Genomic DNA, 22,054 nt, shown 5'->3' on the forward strand with positions numbered 1-22,054 from the left:
CTGGGTGGGATTGTGGTCGGTGTAGACTCGATGGGCCGAATGGCCTCTTTCTACACTGTGGGGTTTCTATGAAATAAACTCACATCATAACCAAGTAAATGGCAAAGTCAAATATACCAAGTATACATCTTGAAATTGCACCTTGCATTGACCAGTCAAAATGAATTGATTCTGTGACCCAGCAATCTAAAAATGTTGTATGTGTTAAATATGATTGATCTAGAATCAAACAGGGATATTGGAATTTTTCCGCCCCGCCTGCCATGGGGCGGAAAAAGTTCCGTTGACCTCGGGCGGGATTTTCTGGCCTTGGGGCGAGTGTGGCTGGAAAATCCCGTCCAATACCTCATCAATTTTTTTTACATTGGAAGGACTGCTTTTCTTTGAATCTTGTTGTTTGTGCATCTTGTCGTCAGTGGTGTGTCGACAAGGCAGTACTCCATTGTTACTGATCTGGAGTGTGGCCCTGGTTCATATGTTGAAAATCTGGAGTGCCTTGATCTTGTGAGCTTCAGACGTGGCATTGGGCTAGATTTTAACTCGCTCAAAACCCATTGGTTTGTATGCAAGTGTTAAGAAGCATGTGGATTTCCCATTTTCCCCCACTGGGGAAGCGCCTGTCCTGAAAGTCCAGAGTTTCTGTGCCGTTTCAGTTGGTGACCCTGCGTTCAGCTGTTGTGCGGTACTCTTAACTATTGCTGTAAAAGTCCAATATTGAATTACATTCACCCGAGGCATGATCAGCTCAATTTCAATCAAAAGTAGGTTGACCATTTAGCGCTTTGCTTAATAATACCTTTGAATTTTTAACCACATTATTTACAGCAGAAAACAAGCACTGATCCAAACTGGTGCAGGCAATTAAGATTGGGCAATAAATGCTGGCCTAGCCAGTGACACATGTATCCCATGATTTTTTAAAAATTCATATTGTGTGTGTATACTTAATCATAGAAACCCTACAGTGCAGAAAGAGGCCATCTGGCCCATCGAGTCTGCACCGACCACAATCCCAACCAGGCCCTACCCCCATATCCCTACACATTTACCCGCTAATCCCTCTAACCTACGCATCTCAGGACACTAAGGGGCAATTTTAGCATGGCCAATCAACCTAACCTGCACATCTTTAGACTGTGGGAGGAAACCGGAGCACCCGGAGGAAACCCACGCAGACACGAGGAGAATGTGCAAACTCCACACCAAACAGTGACCCAAGCTGAGAATCGAACCTAGGTCCTTGGCGCTGTGAGGCAGCAGTGCTAACCACTGTTTAAAAGTATTTTAGAAGTTTGCAGAGAGCATAAAACTTGGAAATGGTGTAAACAGTGAGGAGGATAGTAACAGACTGAAGGAAGACACAGACTGGTGCAATGAGCAGATAATTTAACACAAGGAAATGTGGTGTTGCATTTAGTTTTGCAAGAATGAGGACAAGGTGTTGTAAATGAGAAAGGTGTTGTAAAGTAAATAGGACAATTTTGAAATGGGTAAATGAACAGAGAGATCTCGGAGTTCATGTACACAAGACTTTGAAGGTGACTGAATACATTGATTAGACTTGAAAGAAAAGTGAATGGGATCCTTGGCTTTATCAATAGTGGGGTAGAATGCAGAAGCATTTCTGAGTCTTTATACTGTGTCTAACTTTGAGTGCCACATTTTAAGGAAGATATTAAATTTTTGGAGAATGATAGAATAAATCTTTTAGAATGTTGCCAGTGGTGTGAAATGTCAGTTACGTGAGATGGCGTAATGGCACTGGGTTAGTAACGCAGAGGCTATTGCTGTGGGAACACGGGTTCAAATCCCACCACTGGTGGAATTTGAGTTCAATTAATTAAATTTGGAATTAAAAGCTCGGCTCATAAAACTATCAATCGTAAAAACCCACCTGGTTCACTAACATCCTTCAGGGAAGGAAATTTGCCATCTTGACCTGGTCTTTCCTACATGTCACCCGCCGTAATGTGGTTGACTCATAACTGCCCTAATAGCTGAGTGAGCCAGCCCGTTCAAGGACGATTTGGGATGGACAACAAATACTGGCTGTATAGTCTGCTCCTGTTCCTGTTTCGTATTGGAACCCCCTAGCCCTGGTATTTCAGTGGAGTGTAATGTATTAAAATTTCAATCCCCTATAATGCATTAAGTAATGCAGACTAAACATCCCAACAATTGACTGAGCGAATTAAACAGCATGGTATTTTTGTTCATAATAGACTGAGTACAGACTGTACCAACCCGTGCTTACAAAACCCAAATCAAAATGTTAGATGGGATTCTGCGATTGGGCAGCACTTGCAGAACAATCCTGAGTGTGCTAATAGCTTCACCAACAACCGACAGCTCGTGACGTGGTTCATTTATGCTTGCCAGGAGCGATATGCGTTTGGAAGCAGTCCTTTGCAAACAAAAGGAATATGTTCAAGCCTTGTTCCTTTTTTTGAATGACTTGGGAACTTGAGGAGCCAATAGTTCCCTGTTGCTTTCTCCATGGCAATGCCTCGGCCAATCAGAGTTGACTTGCCAATCAATTCGCAATCCTGCAGTATCAATTGTTGTGATCATTTGAAATTTTGCAGTCTTGCATTTGTCCTGATCGGTGCAAAACGAAAAGCTTCAGCAACATGTCTCTCCAGCAGTTTTCAAGTAATGCAAAAATAAAAACCAATGGACATTAAGTGTAATGCCGAAGCATTTTTAGTTCGCTTTAGTCTCTGTGAACATTGCCAACCTGACTCTGGAAGTGTGGGAGCAGCAAACTATGTCCACTTGAGCTGTCGGGGGTGGGGGGGGGGGTCTTTTCCTCCCTGTTGGTTTTGTATGTTGGTAGTCCTATTTATTGAGCAATGGCTTTTCTGATGACGATGTCGGACCTGTGATGGGGTAGAGTTTGGGCAGACATGTCGACTTCCACTGTGCTTTTTCAGTGAGCTATCCAGCAGCTTATTAAAATATGTTCTTACTTACAAGACTTAATCTTGAATTAGACCCAGTGCAGGTTGTTATGAAATGTGCAAAGATTTTCCTTGTAATTGTAGGTCTGGAAGCAGAAGTGCCAATACCTACAGCACAAGCAGAACAAAGCAGAAGCCATGACAGTGAAACGGAAACTGACTGATCTATTGGAAGAGACAAGTACTAAACAGAAAGGTATTCCTTATCAGAGAATATATGAACAGTGACAAACAGGAGCAGGCTCAATGATCTGTGTAGTTTGCCCTACACAATTGCAGTGCATCACAATATATGCACTCCCCACACCAGCTACAAGCCATGTGACCTCCCAGATAAAATAGTCTAAACCCCAACCAATTAAGTGGGGGGGTGGATCTAGGAAATTTTCCTCTGGCTACTCCTCCCACCCCCTTAAATGAGAAGAACTAGTCCAAGACCTGTTGATTTTGTGTAGTACCTACCTCTTTATACAAAGTATTTTCATCTCAGCCAGAAACAGGCCGAAGCAGTGGCCAAGTGGTCAGCACTACTGCCTCACAGCGTTCGATTCCTGAGTTGGGTCACTAAATGTGTGGAGTTTGCACATTCTCCCCGTGGGTTTCCTCCAGGTGCTCCGGTTTCCTCCCACACTCCACAAAGATGTGCAGGCTAGGTGGAGTGGCCATGCTACATTGCTCCTTAGGGTCGGGGGGGACTAGCTAGGGTAAATGCATGGGGTTATGGGGATAGGGCCTGGGTGGGATTGTGGTTGGTGCAGACTTGATGGGCCAAATGGCCTCCTTCTGCACTGTAGATTCTATGATTCTACAACTCTGCTTGAAGGATTTCAATGAATCGTGGTCCACCACATCGACTGGCAGCCTGTTCCTCTGACCCACTATTCTCTAGGAAAATAATATTTTAGCTTCTGTCCTAGGTCTGAGCTTGGAGGACTCTAGATTATGGCCCTTGTCCTTCCCTCACCTATTTAGTTCAAACAATCTGTCAACATGAACATGTACTATACCCTTCATCTTATAAAACGCAATCAAATCACTCTTAAGCCTGCACTTCTCTGAGATCCTTTAGACCGGGCATGAATCTTAACGACTCTTCTCTGCCACTCTTTCCGAGGTCTCAGTCGCACCCACGATGTGAAGGGACCAAATTTAGATATGGTTTTCCAACTGAGATCTGACGAAGGTCGTGTGAAAGGAGCAAATTTTATGTTTTGTTTTGTGGTCATTTAAGAACATAAGAAATAGGAGCAGGAGTAGGCCATCTAGCCCCTCGAGCCTGCCCCGCCATTCAATAAGATCATGGCTGATCTGACGTGGATCAGTACCACTTACCCGCCTGATCCCCATAACCCTTAATTCCCTTACCGATCAGGAATCCATCCATCCGCGCTTTAAACATATTCAACGAGGTAGCCTCCACCACCTCAGTGGGCAGAGAATTCCAGAGATTCACCACCCTCTGGGAGAAGAAGTTCCTCCTCAACTCTGTCTTAAACCGACCTCCCTTTATTTTGAGGCTGTGTCCTCTAGTTTTAACTTCCTTACTAAGTGGAAAGAATCTCTCCGCCTCCACCCTATCCAGCCCCCGCATTATCTTATAAGTCTCCATAAGATCCCCCCTCATCCTTCTAAACTCCAACGAGTACAAACCCAATCTCCTCAGCCTCTCCTCATAATCCAAACCCCTCATCTCCGGTATCAACCTGGTGAACCTTCTCTGCACTCCCTCCAATGCCAATATATCCTTCCTCATATAAGGGGACCAATACTGCACACAGTATTCCAGCTGCGGCCTCACCAATGCCCTGTACAGGTGCATCAAGACATCCCTGCTTTTATATTCTATCCCCTTCGCAATATAGGCCAACATCCCATTTGCCTTCTTGATCACCTGTTGTACCTGCAGACTGGGCTTTTGCGTCTCATGCACAAGGACCCCCAGGTCCCTTTGCACGGTAGCATGTTTTAATTTGTTTCCATTGAGATAGTAATCCCATTTGTTATTATTTCCTCCAAAATGTATAACCTCGCATTTCTCAATGTTATACTCCATTTGCCATATCCTCGCCCACTCACTCAGCCTGTCCAAATCTCTCTGCAGATCTTCTCCGTCCTCCACACGATTCACTTTTCCACTTATCTTTGTGTCGTCTGCAAACTTCGTTACCCTACACTCCGTCCCCTCCTCCAGATCATCTATATAAATGGTAAATAGTTGTGGCCCGAGTACCGATCCCTGCGGCACGCCACTAGTTACCTTCCTCCAACCGGAAAAACACCCATTTATTCCGACTCTTTGCTTCCTGTCAGATAGCCAGTCCCCAATCCACTTTAACACACTACCCCCAACTCCGTGTGCCCTAATCTTCTTCAGCAGCCTTTTATGGGGCACCTTATCAAACGCCTTTTTTTCATTTATTTTCTCATGGGATGTGGACATCATTGGGAAGACTAGCATTTGTTGCCGTTCCCTAATTGTCCTTGAACTGAGTGGCTTGCTTGACCGTCTCAAAGGACAGTAAAAAGTCAACCACATTGTTGTGAGCCTGGAGTCACATGTAGACCAGACTGGGTAAGGATGGCAGATTTCCTTCCTTAAAGGGCATTGGTGAACGAGGTGGGTTCTTACAACAAGAGATGCTCGTTTTCATTTTCACGATCAGTGAGACTAGTTTTATCATCCAGTGGTTAGCGCAGCTGCCTCACAGCTCTCTGTCTGTGCGGAGTCTGCACGTTCTCCCGTGTGTGCGTGGGTTTCCTCCGGGTGCTCCGGTTTCCCCTCACAATCCAAAGATGTGCAGGTTAGGTTGATTGGCCATGACAAATTGACCCAAATGTCAGGGATTAGCAGGGTAAATATGTGGGGTTGCAGCAATGGGGCCTGGGTGGGATTGTGATCGGTGCAGACTCGATGGGCTGAATGGCCTCCTTCTGCACTGTAGGGATTCTATGATTTATTGATGAAGTAAATTTAAATTCCACAGCTACCGTGATGGGATTTGATCCCATGTCTCCAGAGCATGTGCCTGCCTTCTGGGTTACTAATACAGTGGCATTACCACTATGCCACCATCTCACCCATCACCAATAGCCCGAATACAGTACTCACTCCAGTGATTGTCAGAATTGATCTTAAAACTTTGCATTGCAACACCCAGGTTTCTTCTCTCATTTGTGTTTTGTACTTCTCACTGAAGGGTGTACACACGGTCAGCATTCACCCTGCCTTCTTGTGTGAAAGTGCACTTTTCTAAGCTCAAACAACAACTTTTGCCAGTCATGAACCCAATTCCTCGGCACATCAAGATCTATCTGAAGCAATCAAACATTGGCTGCCCTTGCATGTGCCTTAGAGTCATTTACAAACTCTCAGATTGTTCAGCAGCTACATCATTAATATTAACAGTAAATAGCAGCATCCCAAACACCAGTCCCTGTGCAACACCTCTGGTAATTGGTCTCCACAGCACACCCAGATTCATCTTACAAATGCTTGGTACTTGCATGTTTCGAGCCAGTTCTCAATTTAGTGGGATAGATAATTTAAAGTTTATTTATTAGTCAAAAGTAAGCCTTACATTAACACTGCAATGAAGTTACTGTGAAATTCCCCTAGTCGCCACACTCCGGCGCCTGTTCGGGTCAATGCACCCTAACCCACACATCTTTCGGACTGTTGGAGGAAACCGGAGCACCTGGAGGAAACCCATGCAGACACGGGGAGAATGTGCAGACTCCACACAGACAGTGACCTGAGGCCAGAATTGAACCCGAGTCCTTATCGCTGTGAGGCAGCAGTGCTTGCCACTGTGCCGCCCCATTAGGAGTCAACCGTTACTTGGAAAGTTGCGGATTCGAGCCCCATTTCCGTGACTTGAGTGAGCATAGAGCTCAGGCTGATGCTCCCAGTGCAGCATTGAAGGGGTACTGCCTGTTGGTGGTGCTATTTTTCAGGTGACTTGTTAGACTCCAGCTTCACCTGACTTCTCAGGTGAACATGAAAGATTCTTGGCACTATTCCACAAGAAAGCCAGCAGCTTCCTGGCCGATATTAATCCCTCAATCAGTATCACTAAAACAGATCATCCAGTCATTATCACATTGCTGTTTGTGCGAGCTTGCTGTGTGCAAATTGGCTGCCGTGTTTTCTACATTACAACAAAAGTGCTTCATTGGCTTTGGGACATAGAATCCCTACAGTACAGAAGGGGGCCATTTGGCCCAACGAGTCTGTGCCGACCATAATCCCAGCCAGGCCCGATTCCTGTAACCCCACACATTTACCCAGAACTGGCTTGCCTGCAGAAGGCAGAGAGTGGCTGTGGAGGGGTCTTTCTCTGCATGGAGGTCAGTGACCAGTGGAGTGCCCCAGGGATCTGTTCTGGGACCCTTGCTGTTTGTCATTTTCATAAATGACCTGGATGAGGAAGTGGAGGGATGGGTTGGTAAGTTTGCTGACGACACCAAGGTAGGTGGTGTTGTGGATAGTTTGGAGGGATGTCAGAAGTTGCAGCGAGACATAGATAGAATGCAAGACTGGGCGGAGAAGTGGCAGATGGACTTCAACCCGGATAAGTGTGTGGTGATCCATTTTGGCAGATCCAATGGGATGGAGCAGCAGTATAAAATGAAGGGTACCATTCTTAGCAGTGTAGAGGATCAGAAGGACCTTGGGGTCCGGGTCCATAGGACTCTTAAATCGGCCTCGCAGGTGGAGGATGCGGTCAAGAAGGCGTATGGCGTACTAGCCTTCATTAATCGAGGGATTGAGTTTAGGAGTCGGGAGATAATGCTGCAGCTTTATAGGACCCTGGTTAGACCCCACTTGGAGTACTGCGCGCAGTTCTGGTCACCTCATTACAGGAAAGATGTTGAAGCCATTGAAAGGGTGCAGAGGAGATTTACAAGGATGTTGCCTGGATTGGGGGGCATGCCTTATGAGGATAGGTTGAGGGAGCTTGGTCTCTTCTCCCTGGAGAGACGAAGGATGAGAGGTGACCTGATAGAGGTTTACAAGATGTTGAGGGGTCTGGATAGGGTGGACTCTCAGAGGCTATTTCCAAGGGCTGAAATGGTTGCTACGAGAGGACACAGGTTTAAGGTGCTGGGGGGTAGGTACAGGGGGGATGTCAGGGGTAAGTTTTTCACTCAGAGGGTGGTGGGTGAGTGGAATCGGCTGACGTCGGTGGTGGTGGAGGCAAACTCGTTGGGGTCTTTTAAGAGACTTCTGGATGAGTACATGGGATTTAATGGGATTGAGGGCTATAGATAGGCCTAGAGGTGGGGATGTGATCGGCGCAACTTGTGGGCCGAAGGGCCTGTTTGTGCTGTGGCTTTCTATGTTCTATGTTCTATGTAATCTCCCTGACACTAGGGTCAATTTAGCATGGCCAATCCACCTAACCCGCACAATCTTTGGACTGTGGGAGGAAACCGGAGCACCCGGAGGAAACCCACGCAGACACGGGGAGAAAGTGCAGACTCCACACAGACAGTGACTCGAGGCCAGAATTGAACCTGGGTCCCTGAAGCTGTGAGGCAGCAGTGCTAACCACTGTGCCACCGTGCTGCCCCTAGGTCCTGAGGTTACGAAATTTGATGAGAAATAATGTCTTTTCCATATGTTGTAGGTTGAACTTCATTTATTTTCAAATTCCTCTTTGCCTTGTTTCATGTTTTCCAATGTGACCCAATTGTGTGCGAAAGCAGCCTGATCCCATCAGTTTTTCAGTGTGTATGGTCAGTGAGTTGGAGAGTTGAATATTCATGTTTGTAGTTGACACTACATTAGGAGACACTGTTTGTTGTTTGGCTGAGAATAGTACAATCACAAACAAAACCTTGACAAATGGGGAAGGTGTGAGATCACCATTTGGATCTCAGGAATATATATTGGAATACTTTCTTATTGGTGAGAGACCAGGAGCCGCGGAGGAGAAAAGGATTTTTGAGGTACATAGATCACAAAAAGCTAGTGCAAAGGTACAAAAAGCTATCAAAATGCTATTAGAAAGTTAGCCTTTACCTCGAGAGGTGTGGCTAGAATTCCAGTTTATTACAAAGGCTTAAATGTTATAATTATGAGGTCAGGTTGCATAAACATGATGTATCCCCTGGAATTTAGGAGGTTGCAGGGTTTGATTTGATTGAGGTGTTTAAAATGATCGAGGACTCAGGCGGCGCAGTGGTTTGCACTGCTGCCCCAGAGCAGCAAGGTTCGAATCCCGCCTTGGGTCACTGTCTGGGCAGAGTCTGCACGTTCTCCCCTGTGTCTGCGTGGGTTTCCTCCGGGTGCTCCGGTTTCCTCCCACAATCCAAAAGGCGTGCTGGTTAGGCTGCATTGGCTGTGCTAAATTCTCCCTCAGTGTACCCGAACAGGCGCCGGAGTGTGGTGACTGGGGGATTTTCACAGTAACTTCATTTGCAGTGTTCATAGAATAGAATCAGAATTCCTGCAATGCAGAAGAAGGCCATTCGGCCCATCAAGTCTGCACCCACCACAATCCCACCCAGGCCCTATTCCTGTGTTAATGTAAGCCTATTTGTAACAATAAATAAATACACTTAAGATAGGGTAGACAAAGAGAAAATGTTTCCTCTGGTGGCGGAGCCTAGATCACGATGCCGTGATCTTACATTTAGAGCCAGGAAATCGGGAAACACTTCTTCGTGCTCAGGGTTGGTGAAAATCTGGAACACGCTCGCCCAACAGGCTGGGGATCTTTTGAAAATTTCAGTACTGGAATTGATAGGTTTTTGTTTGGCAAGTCTCTGGAACAATGCTCGACCAGTTGAGTTGAGGTGCAGATCAGCCGTGATCTAACTTCATAGCGACGCAGATCCTGTAAAATATAACATTTGTATTGTCGCAACCACATGAAAGGTGTTCTGTGTATGTGCGTGCCCGCCCACTCTCTCTGTTGGTCGACATCTTTAAGACCCCCAAAGAGAAAATGCTGGAAAATCTCAGCAGATCTGGCAGCCTCTGTAAGGAGAGAAAAGAGCTGACGTTTCGAGTCCAGGTGACCCTTTGTCAAAGCAGTGATGTGGCACAGTGGTTAGCACTGCTGCTTCACAGCTCCGGGGACCTGGGTTCGATTCCCGGCTTGGGTCACTGTCTGTGTGGAGTTTGCACATTCTCCTCGTGTCTGCGTGGGTTTCCTCCGGTTTCCTCCCACAGTCCAAAGATGTGCGGGTTAGGTTGATTGGCCATGCTAAAATTGCCCTTAGTGTCCTGAGATGCGTAGGTTAGAGGGATTAGTGGGTAAATATGTAGGGATATGGGGGCAGGGCCTGGGTGGGATTGTGGTCGGTGCAGACTCGATGGGCCGAATGGCCTCTTTCTGTACTGTAGGATTTCTATGATTTCTTCCAGGTGCTGCCAGACCTGCTGAGATTTTCCAGCGTTTTCTCTTTTGGTTTCAGATTCCAGCATCCGCGGTAATTTGCTTTTATCTTTAAGACTCCGTGTGCCTACTTGGGGGGAAAAAAACAGCTTTTTTTTCTTGACAAGACATATAATATCACAACTACGTGTTTGTGACAGTAGATTCATGCAGCTTTTAGGAAATCGTGACTGAGAAGAGGACAGAAAGATGTGTCCTAGGGGAGGGTCAGAGAGGAATTTACCAGACTTTTTACTCCCCAACATGTTCTGGGATGTTTTAAACAGGTTTTGGGGTGGAGAATGTCTACATGATAGAATGTAAGGTGTCAGAGTTGTGTGGGGTCGGAGAGCCATTGCCTGTCTGTCACTGACAGTAAGAACCAAGCATGCGATTTCTTCCCCTTTTCATCCTCTCTGTATTTCAGGCAGGCAGAACTCTTCGTCGCTGTCTGGCATGGCAACATCTCACAAGAAATCATCCCATTTGATGGGATTAGGCGGAAGCAGTCACTCCTCCCCCATTAAAATGCCAGAAATCGACCCAATCGATGTCGCAGCCCACCTGCAGCTTCTGGGCGAATCGTTGAGTCTCATCGGTCACCGATTGCAAGAAACTGAGGTGAGATGTTGGTGGGGCAGAGGTGAAAGGAGAGGATTAAATTCAACGTCGAGCAATCCCATTATGTCTTAATAACACGGGAGAATAATCTTGTTGCATCTCTCCCAGCCACAGTGTAATATCCAACACATTCCCCTCTCTCTATTTCTAATGAAGAGTCATAGAATAGAATCCCTACAGTGCAGAAGGAGGTTATTCGGCCCATCAAGTCTGCACCGACGCTACGACAGAGCATCTTCCCAGGCTCAACCCCTGCCCTATCCCTGTAACCTTACACTTGTATCCAGTTAATCCCCCTAACCTACACATCTTTGGACACAAAGGGACAATTTACCATGTCCAATCCACCTGACCTGTACATCTTTGGACTTTGGAGTCAAATGGGCTCGAAACATTAACTCTGTTTTCCCTCCCTACCAATGCTGAGAGACCTGCTTTTTTCCAGCATTCTCTGTTTTTATTTTGGATTCCAGCGTCTTTGGTACTTTGCTTATTTTATGGGAGAGTCATTAACTTGTAGATAATAGGGGCAGCACGATGGCACAGTAGTTAGCACTGCTGCATCTCAGCACCTGGGACCTGGGTTTGATTCCCGGGTTGGGTCACTGTCTGTGCGGAGTCTGCGCGTCCTCCCTGTGTCTGCGTGGGTTTCCTCCGGGTGCTCCAGTTTCTTCCCACAGTCCAAAAGATGTGCTGGTTAGGGTGCATTGGCCGTGCTAAATTCACCCTTGGTGTACCCGCTGGAGTGTGGCGACTAGGGGATTTTCACAGTAAATTCATTGTTGTGTTAATGTAAGCCTACTTGTGACACTAAGGGGAGGCAATGGCCTAGTGGTATTATCGCTCCAGAAACTCAGCTGATATTCCGGGGACCCGGATTCGAATCCCGCCACGGCAGACGGTGGAATTTGAATTCAATAAAAGTATCTGGAATTAAGAATCTAGTGATGACCATGAAACCATTGTCGATTGTTGGAAAAACCCATCTGGTTCACTAATGTCTTTTAGGGAAGGAAATCTGCCGTCCATACCTGGTCTGGCCTACATGTGACTCCAGAGCCACAGCAATGTGGTTGACTCGCAACTGGCCTCAGGCAACTAGGGATGGGCAATAAATACTGGCCAGCCAGTGACGCCCGTGTCCCACGGATGAATAAAATAAATAAACTTTTTAAAAAAGTGTTTTCTTCAGGAAGATGAAAGGAATTTTTCACCCTATGGGCCTGAATATTTCCTCAAGGATTTGCATAGAATACCAAATGTTAAAGGGAGAATTCCTAATTTTGTTTTGCAATGATTAACCTTTTAATAGAGGCAGCCATCTTGTCAGCTTTATAACTCTATACACACACCCCTCCCCCCACCAATTTCCTGAACAAAGAATGATCTAAATTCTTTCAATCCCTGCGATGAAAGAAACAATCTTTTTCCGTGTTCCCATCCTCTTTGATGCACTTAAGTAGAAGCTCAAAAACAGAAAAGGGAGAAAGGAATAGCTGGGTATGCTCACAGGATGAAATCATAGAAACTCTACAGTCCAGAAAGAGGCCATTCGGCCCATCGAGTCTGCACCGACCACAATCCCACCCAGGCCCTACCCCCATATCCCTACATATTTTACCTGCTAATCCCTCTAATCTACGCATCCCAGGACACTTAAGGGGCAATTTTAGCATGGCCAATCAACCTAACCCGCACATTTTTAGACTGTGGGAGGGAACCGGAGCACCCGGAGGAAACCCACGCAGACACGAGGAGAATGTGCAAACTCCACACAGACAGTGACCCAAGCCGGGAATCGGACCCAGGTCCCTGGAGCTGTGAAGCAGCAGTGCTAACCACTGTGCTACCGTGCCGCCCCCATGAGATGGTGAGGGTTGAAGTATGCTTGTGTGGAACAGCAGCATGAACCAGTTGAGTTGTGGCTTGTTTCCGTACAGCAAACTTCTCCGTAATCTGCATGCTTTTAAAAGTGAAGTCTGGTGTTGCCTCGCAATTGCCATATGATGTACTGCATCCCCTCTTGTTGGTGCTGCACTTGCATTGTGAGTTTTGGCACATCTCCATGGTTATCCAGTTGTCTATTTTTTAGAATGCGAAACTTGGGAATTGGGTGTTGCGGTATGTCGGCCACAGGCCGTTCATAAGATATAGGAGCAGAATTAGGCCATTTGGCCCATTGAGTCCGCTCCGCCATTCGGTCATAGCTGATATGCTCCTCATTCCCATTTTCCTGCCTTCTCCCCATAACCCTTCAACCCATTACCAATTAAAAATCTGTCTAACTCCTCAACTTTACTCACAACATCCACCACACTTTGGGGTAGTGAATTCCACAGATTCACAGCCCTTTGGGAGAAGTAGTTTCTCCTTCACTCTGTTTTAAATTTGCTGCCCCTTGTCCTAAGACAAGGGGTCTTGGCCTAGAATGCCCCACAAGAGGAAGCATCCGCTCCATGTCTACTTCATCCATACCTTTTATCATCTTGTATACCTCAATTTGATCTCCCCTCATTCTTCTAAATTGCAGAGAGTATCGGCCTAAACTGTTCAATCTCTCTTCATACGACAAACCCCTCATCCCCGGAATCAATCCAGTGAACCTCCTCTGGACTGCCTCCAATGCCACTACATCTTTTCTCAAAATATGGGGACCAAAACTGTGCACAATACTCCAGGTGCGGCCTCACCAATGCCTTGTATAGTTGCAACAATGCTTTCTTACCTTTATATTCTATTCCTTTAGCTTGGGGACATGGCTTTAAGGGTAGCCCGGATCGAAAGTGTAGAAGTCTCTCCTGGATACTGGGGTGTAAGTTTGCTGATGGACAGGACCTTCTGCAGAACACTGTCTCTAAACTGGGAGAAGCCCTGGGCTGCCTAATGTGGGAATGGAAGGATTGTCACGCAGGAGCTTTCGGGGTGCTTCTCTGGACAGAGGCTCATTGTTGGAGCAGAGTAGAGGGAGCTTTACTCTGTGTCCGGCAGATCTCTAAAAGGAAAACCCCTTTCTTACAAATTTTTACACCCATGTAAAATGTGCCAACAGTTGTCCTCGCTGTAATGTGTGTACTTTGATGATGTTGGGCTGTTTGATCAGGGCCACAGAGTCACATCTGGTCCTGTGCTCACCTGAACTCTGTCCACGCTTCCCCAGCACTGGACACTGTAGAGTTGTAAAGCTGGCTTTACAACTGATGTCCCTTTTTTTTATTCATTCCTGGTACATGCGCGTCGCTGGTTGGCCAGCATTTATTGTCCATCCCTAGTTGCCCTTGGAGGACAGTTGAGAGTCAACCACATTGCTGTGGCTCTGCAGTCACATGTAGGCCAGACCGGGTAAGGACGGCGGATTTCCTTCCCTAAAAGGACATTAGTGAACCAGATGCGTTTCTTTTTCCGACAATCGACAATGGTTTCAAGGTCATCAGTGGATTCTTAATTCCAGATATTTTTAATTGAATTCAAATTTCACCATCTGCCGTGGTGAGATTCAAACCCAGGTTCCCAGAACATTAGCTGAGTTTCTGGATTAATAGTCCAGCAATAATACCACTAGGCCGTCTCCTCCTCTATCCTTTTTTCCAGCTCAAGGATTCTGAAGCCAGTGTAGGTTCTACCAGTGCTGTCCCCATTGAGATCAGCCCCAAAGCATTGCACCGAATGCAGCTCGAACCCGGGACTCACCCAATAGCTCGGCAGTTCAATGAATAAACTTTGCTGAACCGTCAATAGTGCTTTTGAAGTTAAAGTATCAACAACAGTATCAAGCTGCATTGTACTTTTAATTTGAATTTACAGAATGGGTGAAGTTAAAATGTTTCTTTCTTCTTTCCAGGGTATGGTGGCGGTGTCTGGGAGTCTCTCTGTATTGCTGGACTCTATAATCTGTGCACTGGGCCCTTTAACCTGCCTCACCGCACAGGTTGATTGTCTCAATGGCTGTCCGAAAGAAGTTCTGGTAAATCCCTTTTTCTCCTCTTGCGTTACCCCAATTTACCATCAAAACTGAAAAGTTCCTCCCTCCAAGCAGACTTGACGATGTTTAAATAGTTATGAGTCTGCGAAACAAGCAGATACCTCTGCAATCGGTTAAGCCTCCTGCTACTAAGTGAAGTAGGATACAGCCAAGTCCAGCTGAGGTGTAATAGACTGGATTGTTCCAAGTTCACACTTTGCAGTTATTATGTGCCATTGTGTAAGACTATTTCCTTCCTGGCTGGAGAGTCTAGAACTCAGGGGGTCATTGTCTCAGGATAAGTCTCTCGCTCTTCCATTAACCCTAGAGACTGTTCACAGTGGCAGATAGATTAGTCACCATTAGGAATTAGTAACTGGTCCCCCCCGCCCGCATGCTGACACTATAGCTAAGAAAGCCCACCAACTTTCTCAGAAGACTAAGGAAATTTGGTATGTCAGCTACGACTCTCACCAACTTTTACAGATGCACCATGGAAAGCATTCTTCCTAGTTGTATCACAGCTTGGTATGACTCCTGCTCTGCCCAAGACCGCAAGGAACTACAAAAGGTCGTGAATGTAGCCCAATCCATCACGCAAACCAGCCTCCCATCCATTGACTCTGTCTACACTTCCTGCTGCCTCGGCAAAGTAGCCAGCATAATTAAGGACCCCACACACCCCGGACATTCTCTCTTCCACCTTAGAACATAGAAAAGCTACAGCACAAACAGGCCCTTCGGCCCACAAGTTGCGCCGAACATGTCCCTACCTACTAGGCTTACCTATAACCCTCTATCTTACTAACTTCCATGAACTTATCCAAAAGTCTCTTAAAAGACCCCATCGAATCCGCCTCCACCACCACTACCGGCAGCCGATTCCACGCACCCACCACCCTCTGAGTGAAAAACTTACCCCTAACATCTCCTCTGTACCTACTCCCCAGCACCCTGAACCTGTGACCTCTTGTGGCAACCATTTCAGCCCTGGGTAAAAGCCTCTGAGAATCCACTCTATCAATACCTCTCAACATCTTATACACCTCTATCAGGTCACCTCTCATCCTTCGCCTCTCCAAGGAGAAAAGACCTAGCTCTCTCAACCTATCCTCATAAGGCATGCCACCTAATCGAGGCAACATCCTTGTAAATCTCCTCTGCACCCTTTCTATGGCTTCCACATCCTTTCTATGATGAGGCGACCAGAACTGGGCACAGTACTCCAGGTGGGGTCTGACCAGGGTCCTATACAGCTGCAGCATTATCTCCCGATTTCTAAACTCAATTCCTCTATTGATGAAGGCCAGTATTCCATACGCCTTCTTAACCACAGCCTCCACCTGCGACGCTGCTTTGAGCGTCCTATGAACCCGGACCCCAAGATCCTTCTGGTCTTCCACACTGCCAAGCGTCTTACCCTTAATATTATATTCTTTCATCCTATTCGACCTGCCAAAATGAACCACCACACACTTATCTGGGTTGAAGTCCATCTGCCACTTCTCTGCCCAGTCTTGCATCTTATCTATGTCTCGTTGCAACTGCTGACATCCCTCTACACTATCCAGAACCCCACCAACCTTTGTGTCATCAGCAAACTTGCCAACCCATCCTTCCACTTCCTCATCCAGGTCATTTATAAAAATCACAAAGAGCAAGGGTCCCAGAACAGATCCCTGGGGCACTCCACTGGTGACCGACCTCCATGCTGAAAAAGACCCATCTACAGCCACTCTTTGCCTTCTGTGGGCAAGCCAGTTCTGAATCCACAAGGCAATGTCCCCTTGTATCCCATGCCCCTTCACTTTCTCAATGAGCCTTGCATGGGGCACCTTATCAAACGCCTTGCTGAAATCCATATAAACTACATCTACCGCTCTTCCCTCGTCTGTGTGTCTAGTTACATCTTCAAAAAATTCAATTAGGCTTGTAAGGCATGATCTGCCTTGGACAAAGGCTATTTCTGATCATACTATTCCTCTCCAGATGTTCATAAATCCTGCCTCTCAGGATCTTCTCCATCAACTTACCAACCACTGAGGTTAGACTCACCGGTCTATAATTTCCCGGGCTATCTCTTCTCCCTTTCTTGAATAACGGAACCACATCCACAATCCTCCGGAACCTCTCCCGTCTCCATTGACGACGCAAAGATCACCTTCTTCCGTTGGGAAAAAGATACAAAAATCTGAGGTCACGTACCAACCGACTCAAGAACAGCTTCTTCCCTGCTACCATCAGACTTTTGAATGGACCTACCTTGCATTAAGTTGATCTTTCTCTACACCCTAGCTAAGACTAACACTACATTCTGCACTCCCTCATTTCCTTCTCTATGAACGGTATGCTTTGTCTGTATAGTGCACAAGAAACAATACTTTTCACTATATACTAATACATGTGACAAAAATCAAATCAAAACCAGAGGGGACAGATTGAAGGTAAGCAAAGGAATGAGGAAACCTTTTTTTTCACAGCACACCATTATAATCTGAACGAGAAAATGGTGGAAGCAGGTTCAATGGTAATTTTCAAGACAGTATAACTAGGAGGTCGGGGCGAATCAGTGGATGCAGTATACGTGAATTTTCAGAAGGCTTTTGATAAGGTGTCACGAGGGGTTGTTACACAACATTAGGGCTCTTGAGATTGGGGATAAAGTGTTAGTATAGATTGAGGAGCGGTTAACAGATAGAAGTCACAGAATGGGAACAAAAAGGTAATTTTTGGGTTATCAGAATGTATCTGGTCAAGTCCCATCAGGATCCAGTGCTTGGGACTCAGCTGTTTACAGTCAATGTTAGTGACGCAGACTGTGAGTGTATTGTATCCGGGCTTGCTGACAATATAAAGCTAAGTGGGAAAGAGAGCTGTAAGGAGAAGCACAAAGACTGCAGTAGGATATAGGCAGGTTAAGTAAGTGAGTAGCAACGTGGCAGAGGGAGTATCATGTGGGGAAGTGTGAAATTATTCACTGTAGTGGGAAGAATGGAAAAGAGGAATATTTTTTTAAGGGGTTATACTCTCAAAAAACCTTATAGATTTGTCAAATATGATTTCCTTTCTAGAAACTGCCACATTATATTGTGATTTTCCAAGTGTCCTGTTACAATGTTGGCACAGTAAGGGCAGCACAGCGGTTAGCACTGCTGCCTCACAGCTCCAGGACCTGAGTTTGATTCCCGGCTTGGGTCACTGTCTGTGTGGAGTTTGCACATTCTCCCTGTGTCTGCATGGGGTTTCCTCCGGGTACTCTGGTTTTCTCCCACTCTCCAACGATGTGCAGGTTAGGTGTATTGGCCATGCTAAATTGTCCCTTCGTATCCCGGGATGCGTAAATTAGAGGGATTAGTGGGGTAAATATGTGGGGTTATGGGGATAGGGCCTGAGTAGGATTGTTGTCAGTGCAGACTCAATGGGCTGAATGGCCTCCTTCTGCACTGGAGGGATTCTATGTCCTTGATAATTATGCTTCTTGACACATTCCCTTCATTTTAAATACTAGTGGATGTCTAATGTTTAAGAGTGGGTCTGATATCCTGCCGCATCAGTGTAGTTATGATTGGTAAAGACACCACCGCTGACATGACACTATTCTGGCTTTGGATGCTGCCACCTGGCTGATTTCTGTGGTTAGACCTGATTTCCATTTTCTCTGCTTTAGTCTGAATTCCCTTCACTGAATTTAAGATCTCAGTGGGAACCATGTTTTCCATTTTGTATGCTGCAACAATTTGACGGGCAGCCCCTGCCTCCCCCTATCTCCGATATTATTGATTTGTAAGCTGGGCTCTGGGTGTTGGCTGGCTGCCTTTGACTGAGGAAGGCCACTCGGCTGAACTGGACCCTGTTCAGACACGTGCAGGGACCGCTGGAGAATGAAGAAGATTGGGAGTCTATTTTTCTGGGCTGCAACACTATTAGCACTGCTGTCTCACCGCGCCAGAGACCCGGGTTCAATTCCCGGCTTGGGTCACTGTCTGTGTGGAGTTTGCACGTTCTCCCCGGTTTCCTCCGGGTGCTCCGGTTTCCTGCCACACTCCAAAGATGTGTGGGTTAGTTTGATTGGCCATGCTAAATTGCCCCTCAGTGTCAGGCGGATTAGCATAGAATCCCTACAGCGCAGAAGGAGGCCATTGGCCCATCGAGTCTGCACCGACCACATCCCACCCAGGCCCTATTCTGTAACACCACACATTTACCCGGCTAATCCCCCTGACACTAAGGGACAATTTAGCATGGCCTAATCAACCTAACCCGCACATCTTTGGAGTGTGGGGGGAAACCGGAGCACCCGGAGGAAACCCACGCAGACACAGGGAGAATGTGCAAACTCCACACAGTGACCCAAGCCGGGAATCGAACCCGGATTCCTGGCGCTGTGAGGCAGCAGTGCTAACCACTGTGCCACCGTGTTGCCCGATGAATAGGTGAGGTTACGGGGATAGCGCATGGATGGGGTTGTTGTCAGTGCGGCCTCGATGGGCTGAATGGCCTCCTTCTGTACTGTAGGGATGCTGTTATTAGATCACGTCTAGAGACCTCACTGTGTTGGATTTTAGGCACAGAATCTGTAATTCCACCCCGTGTTTTGTTGAGAGAAATGGTACTGCTTTTACAGAGAGATAGAACCCTAGAATCCCTACAGTGCCGAAAGAGGCCACCGATCCTGATTTCCATTTGTCGAAACTCGCGTACTGAGTAATAGACCAATTACTGTAAGTCGTGGTTAATGTCAAACTCATTGGCTGAGACTTTGATGACATTCAACAACCTTTTTGTTCCCTGTTTGTTCTTTATATTACCCCTCTCTTGCTCAAAAGAGAAATTAAATTAAGCTTCATCATCAGCGGAGTTAAGATCAGTTCACCATCTGTCTTCAATTATCACTGCAGCTTGCTAATGGTGTTTTCTGAATCTCCCACCTCCCCTCCCCAGGCCCATACTCTGGATAACATCGCCTACATCATGCCAGGACTTTGACCTTTGGAGAAATTTGGGACTAGATGCCTAGCAGAAAACTGAATAATATATTGTACATAAAGACTTCACCGCAGAAGAACACAATTGTGTTGTACCCTTTTCCATAGTATTGTAATTATTGTTGAAATCCTGATTTGAAATGGTCGAGACAAGGTATGCCTGGGACTGGAGACTCGCTGGGAAGAAATGTGCATTTACTGGAATGCTGGATTCATCTGCACCTACCAGGGACCACTTTGACACCAAATATGAACACACAGCACCGGACCATCTTGTGCTGAAACCGAACTGTTATCACGGGTATGTGTCTCTTTTTGTAAGTCTGTAATGTTTAAAAAAAAATGTATATTACAACTTTTTTAAGAACCGCAAATCTGGAATAAAACAAAATATTGGAAATGTGTAACCCGTCAGTCACCGTCTGAAACTAGAATGGAGGGTTCTGATGAAAGATCAGGTCCGCGTGTGCCAAACCTGCCTTTCGCTCTCAAAGGTGGCTGAGCAACCTGTTCTGTATCTGTGGTGCTGTCACTGTTTGATTTCATTATTTTGGGGCACCAAAAATATTGCTCCGCCGTGGTTCCTTTTCTTCATTACGACTGGCCTTCATAGAATCCCCACAGTACAGAAGGGGGGGCATTCGGCCCATCGAGTCTGCACCGACCACGATCCCACCCAGGCCCTATCCCCATAACCCCGCATATTTACCCTGCTAATCCCCCTGACACTAGGTTCAATTCAGCATGGCCAATCAAACTAACCCGCAGAATCTTTCGGACTGAGAGGGGAAATCGGAGGAAGCCCACGCAGACACGGGGAGAACGTGCAAACTCCGCACAGTCACCCGAGGCCAGAATCGAACCTGGGTCCCGGGCGCTGTGAGACAGCAGTGCTAGCCACTGTGCCACCGTGCCGCCCACAGTTTAACTCCATTTCGTTCGCCCACGGATTCGTCCTCCTGTAGATATTTAAGAGTGTAAATTCTCTCACTTTGAGAGCAGGTTGCTGCGGGATGTGATGGTTTTTGACTAATGTTCCTACTTGACTCTGCATAGGCAGCTCTCTTGCGCGATATGCCCAGTATTTTACATTTGTTTTAACGTTTGTTTTGGGCAAGCAAAATCTTGTCTCTTTCCATTCAGATTTTAACCATGTCCTTTCCTCAACAACGTGACATGTACTGGAGTAACTGTTCTGGATGTGAGTCCAGACAGTGTGTTGGATATTATTTCCCATCGAGGTGTTGCAGCTGAGCCCATTCCAGCCCTTTCCAATGTGCAATAAGAACAGAAAATACTATAAAGACGCAGCAGGTCTGGCAGCATCTGTAGCGAGAAACAGAGTTAATGTTTCAAGTCCTTATGACACTTCTTAAGAGTGGTGTGCACCTGGTAGCTGGGTCATTGGATAGTGTTCAGGAGAGGGAAGGTTTCAGAGAGCGGTGTAGCAGCAAAGGAGGCCATTCGGCCTATCCTGAAGATGCTGACCCTCCGAAAAGAGCTATCCAATTCGTCCTATAACGCTACCTTTTCTCCAAAGGCCTGGAAAGGATTCCCCTTCCATTTATTGAATCTGCTTCCGCCATCCTTTTAGGCAGCGCATTCCAGATCACAGCTCGCTGCGTAATAAGAAATTCCTTTCTTATTTCTTTTGGCAGCCATTTTAACTCCTCTGTTTTCTGGTTACCGACCCTTCTGCCATTGGAAGCATTTTATTATCTCATTATTATCATAGTTTAGTTTCTGCGTGTGGACATTTTACTGCATTAACCAAATAGCATTTTTAGAAACAGGAATTACCTGTCCAATTGTAAATAACCCGATTTAACTGGTGTTGTGTGCAGGACTGGGTTAATTACTGGTGGTAACTGCAGAGGTTATGCTTGAATGTTAATTGGATGTCTTGAGACATTTTATTACAATAAAGGTGCTATATAAATGCAAGTAGTTGTCGTTATGCTACTGTGATCTGTAGGATGCAAAGTAACACTATTCCCCAGCTTCTCTCCATTTTCTTCTCAGTTCTTTTATGTGCGATAACATCATATTAGGGGGTCTCTGTGCAGTTGCTTTGGCACTCTGAGCAACTAGTCAAAAACGAATGCCATTCGCCATCGAACACACAGTGGCACAGTGGTTAGCACT

The 22,054-nt window shown here is 46.3% G+C and overlaps 1 protein-coding gene across 2 annotated transcripts in view; it reads left to right on the top strand.

Moving 5' to 3' along the window:
- Positions 1-21,851, top strand: part of hmgxb4a (HMG box domain containing 4a) — a 60,487-nt gene extending 38,636 nt beyond the window's left edge. For both annotated transcript variants that reach the window (XM_078237572.1, XM_078237571.1), the window contains 4 exons: positions 3,045-3,156; positions 10,773-10,966; positions 14,805-14,927; positions 19,866-21,851. In XM_078237572.1, the coding sequence (XP_078093698.1) occupies positions 3,045-3,156; positions 10,773-10,966; positions 14,805-14,927; positions 19,866-19,910 (474 nt within the window). In that variant the 3' untranslated portion in view covers positions 19,911-21,851. The remainder of the gene's footprint in view (positions 1-3,044; positions 3,157-10,772; positions 10,967-14,804; positions 14,928-19,865) is intronic.
- Positions 21,852-22,054: the final 203 nt, after the last annotated feature.

Source organism: Mustelus asterias, chromosome 21, assembly GCF_964213995.1.
Source record: "Mustelus asterias chromosome 21, sMusAst1.hap1.1, whole genome shotgun sequence".
Lineage (NCBI taxonomy): Eukaryota > Metazoa > Chordata > Chondrichthyes > Carcharhiniformes > Triakidae > Mustelus > Mustelus asterias.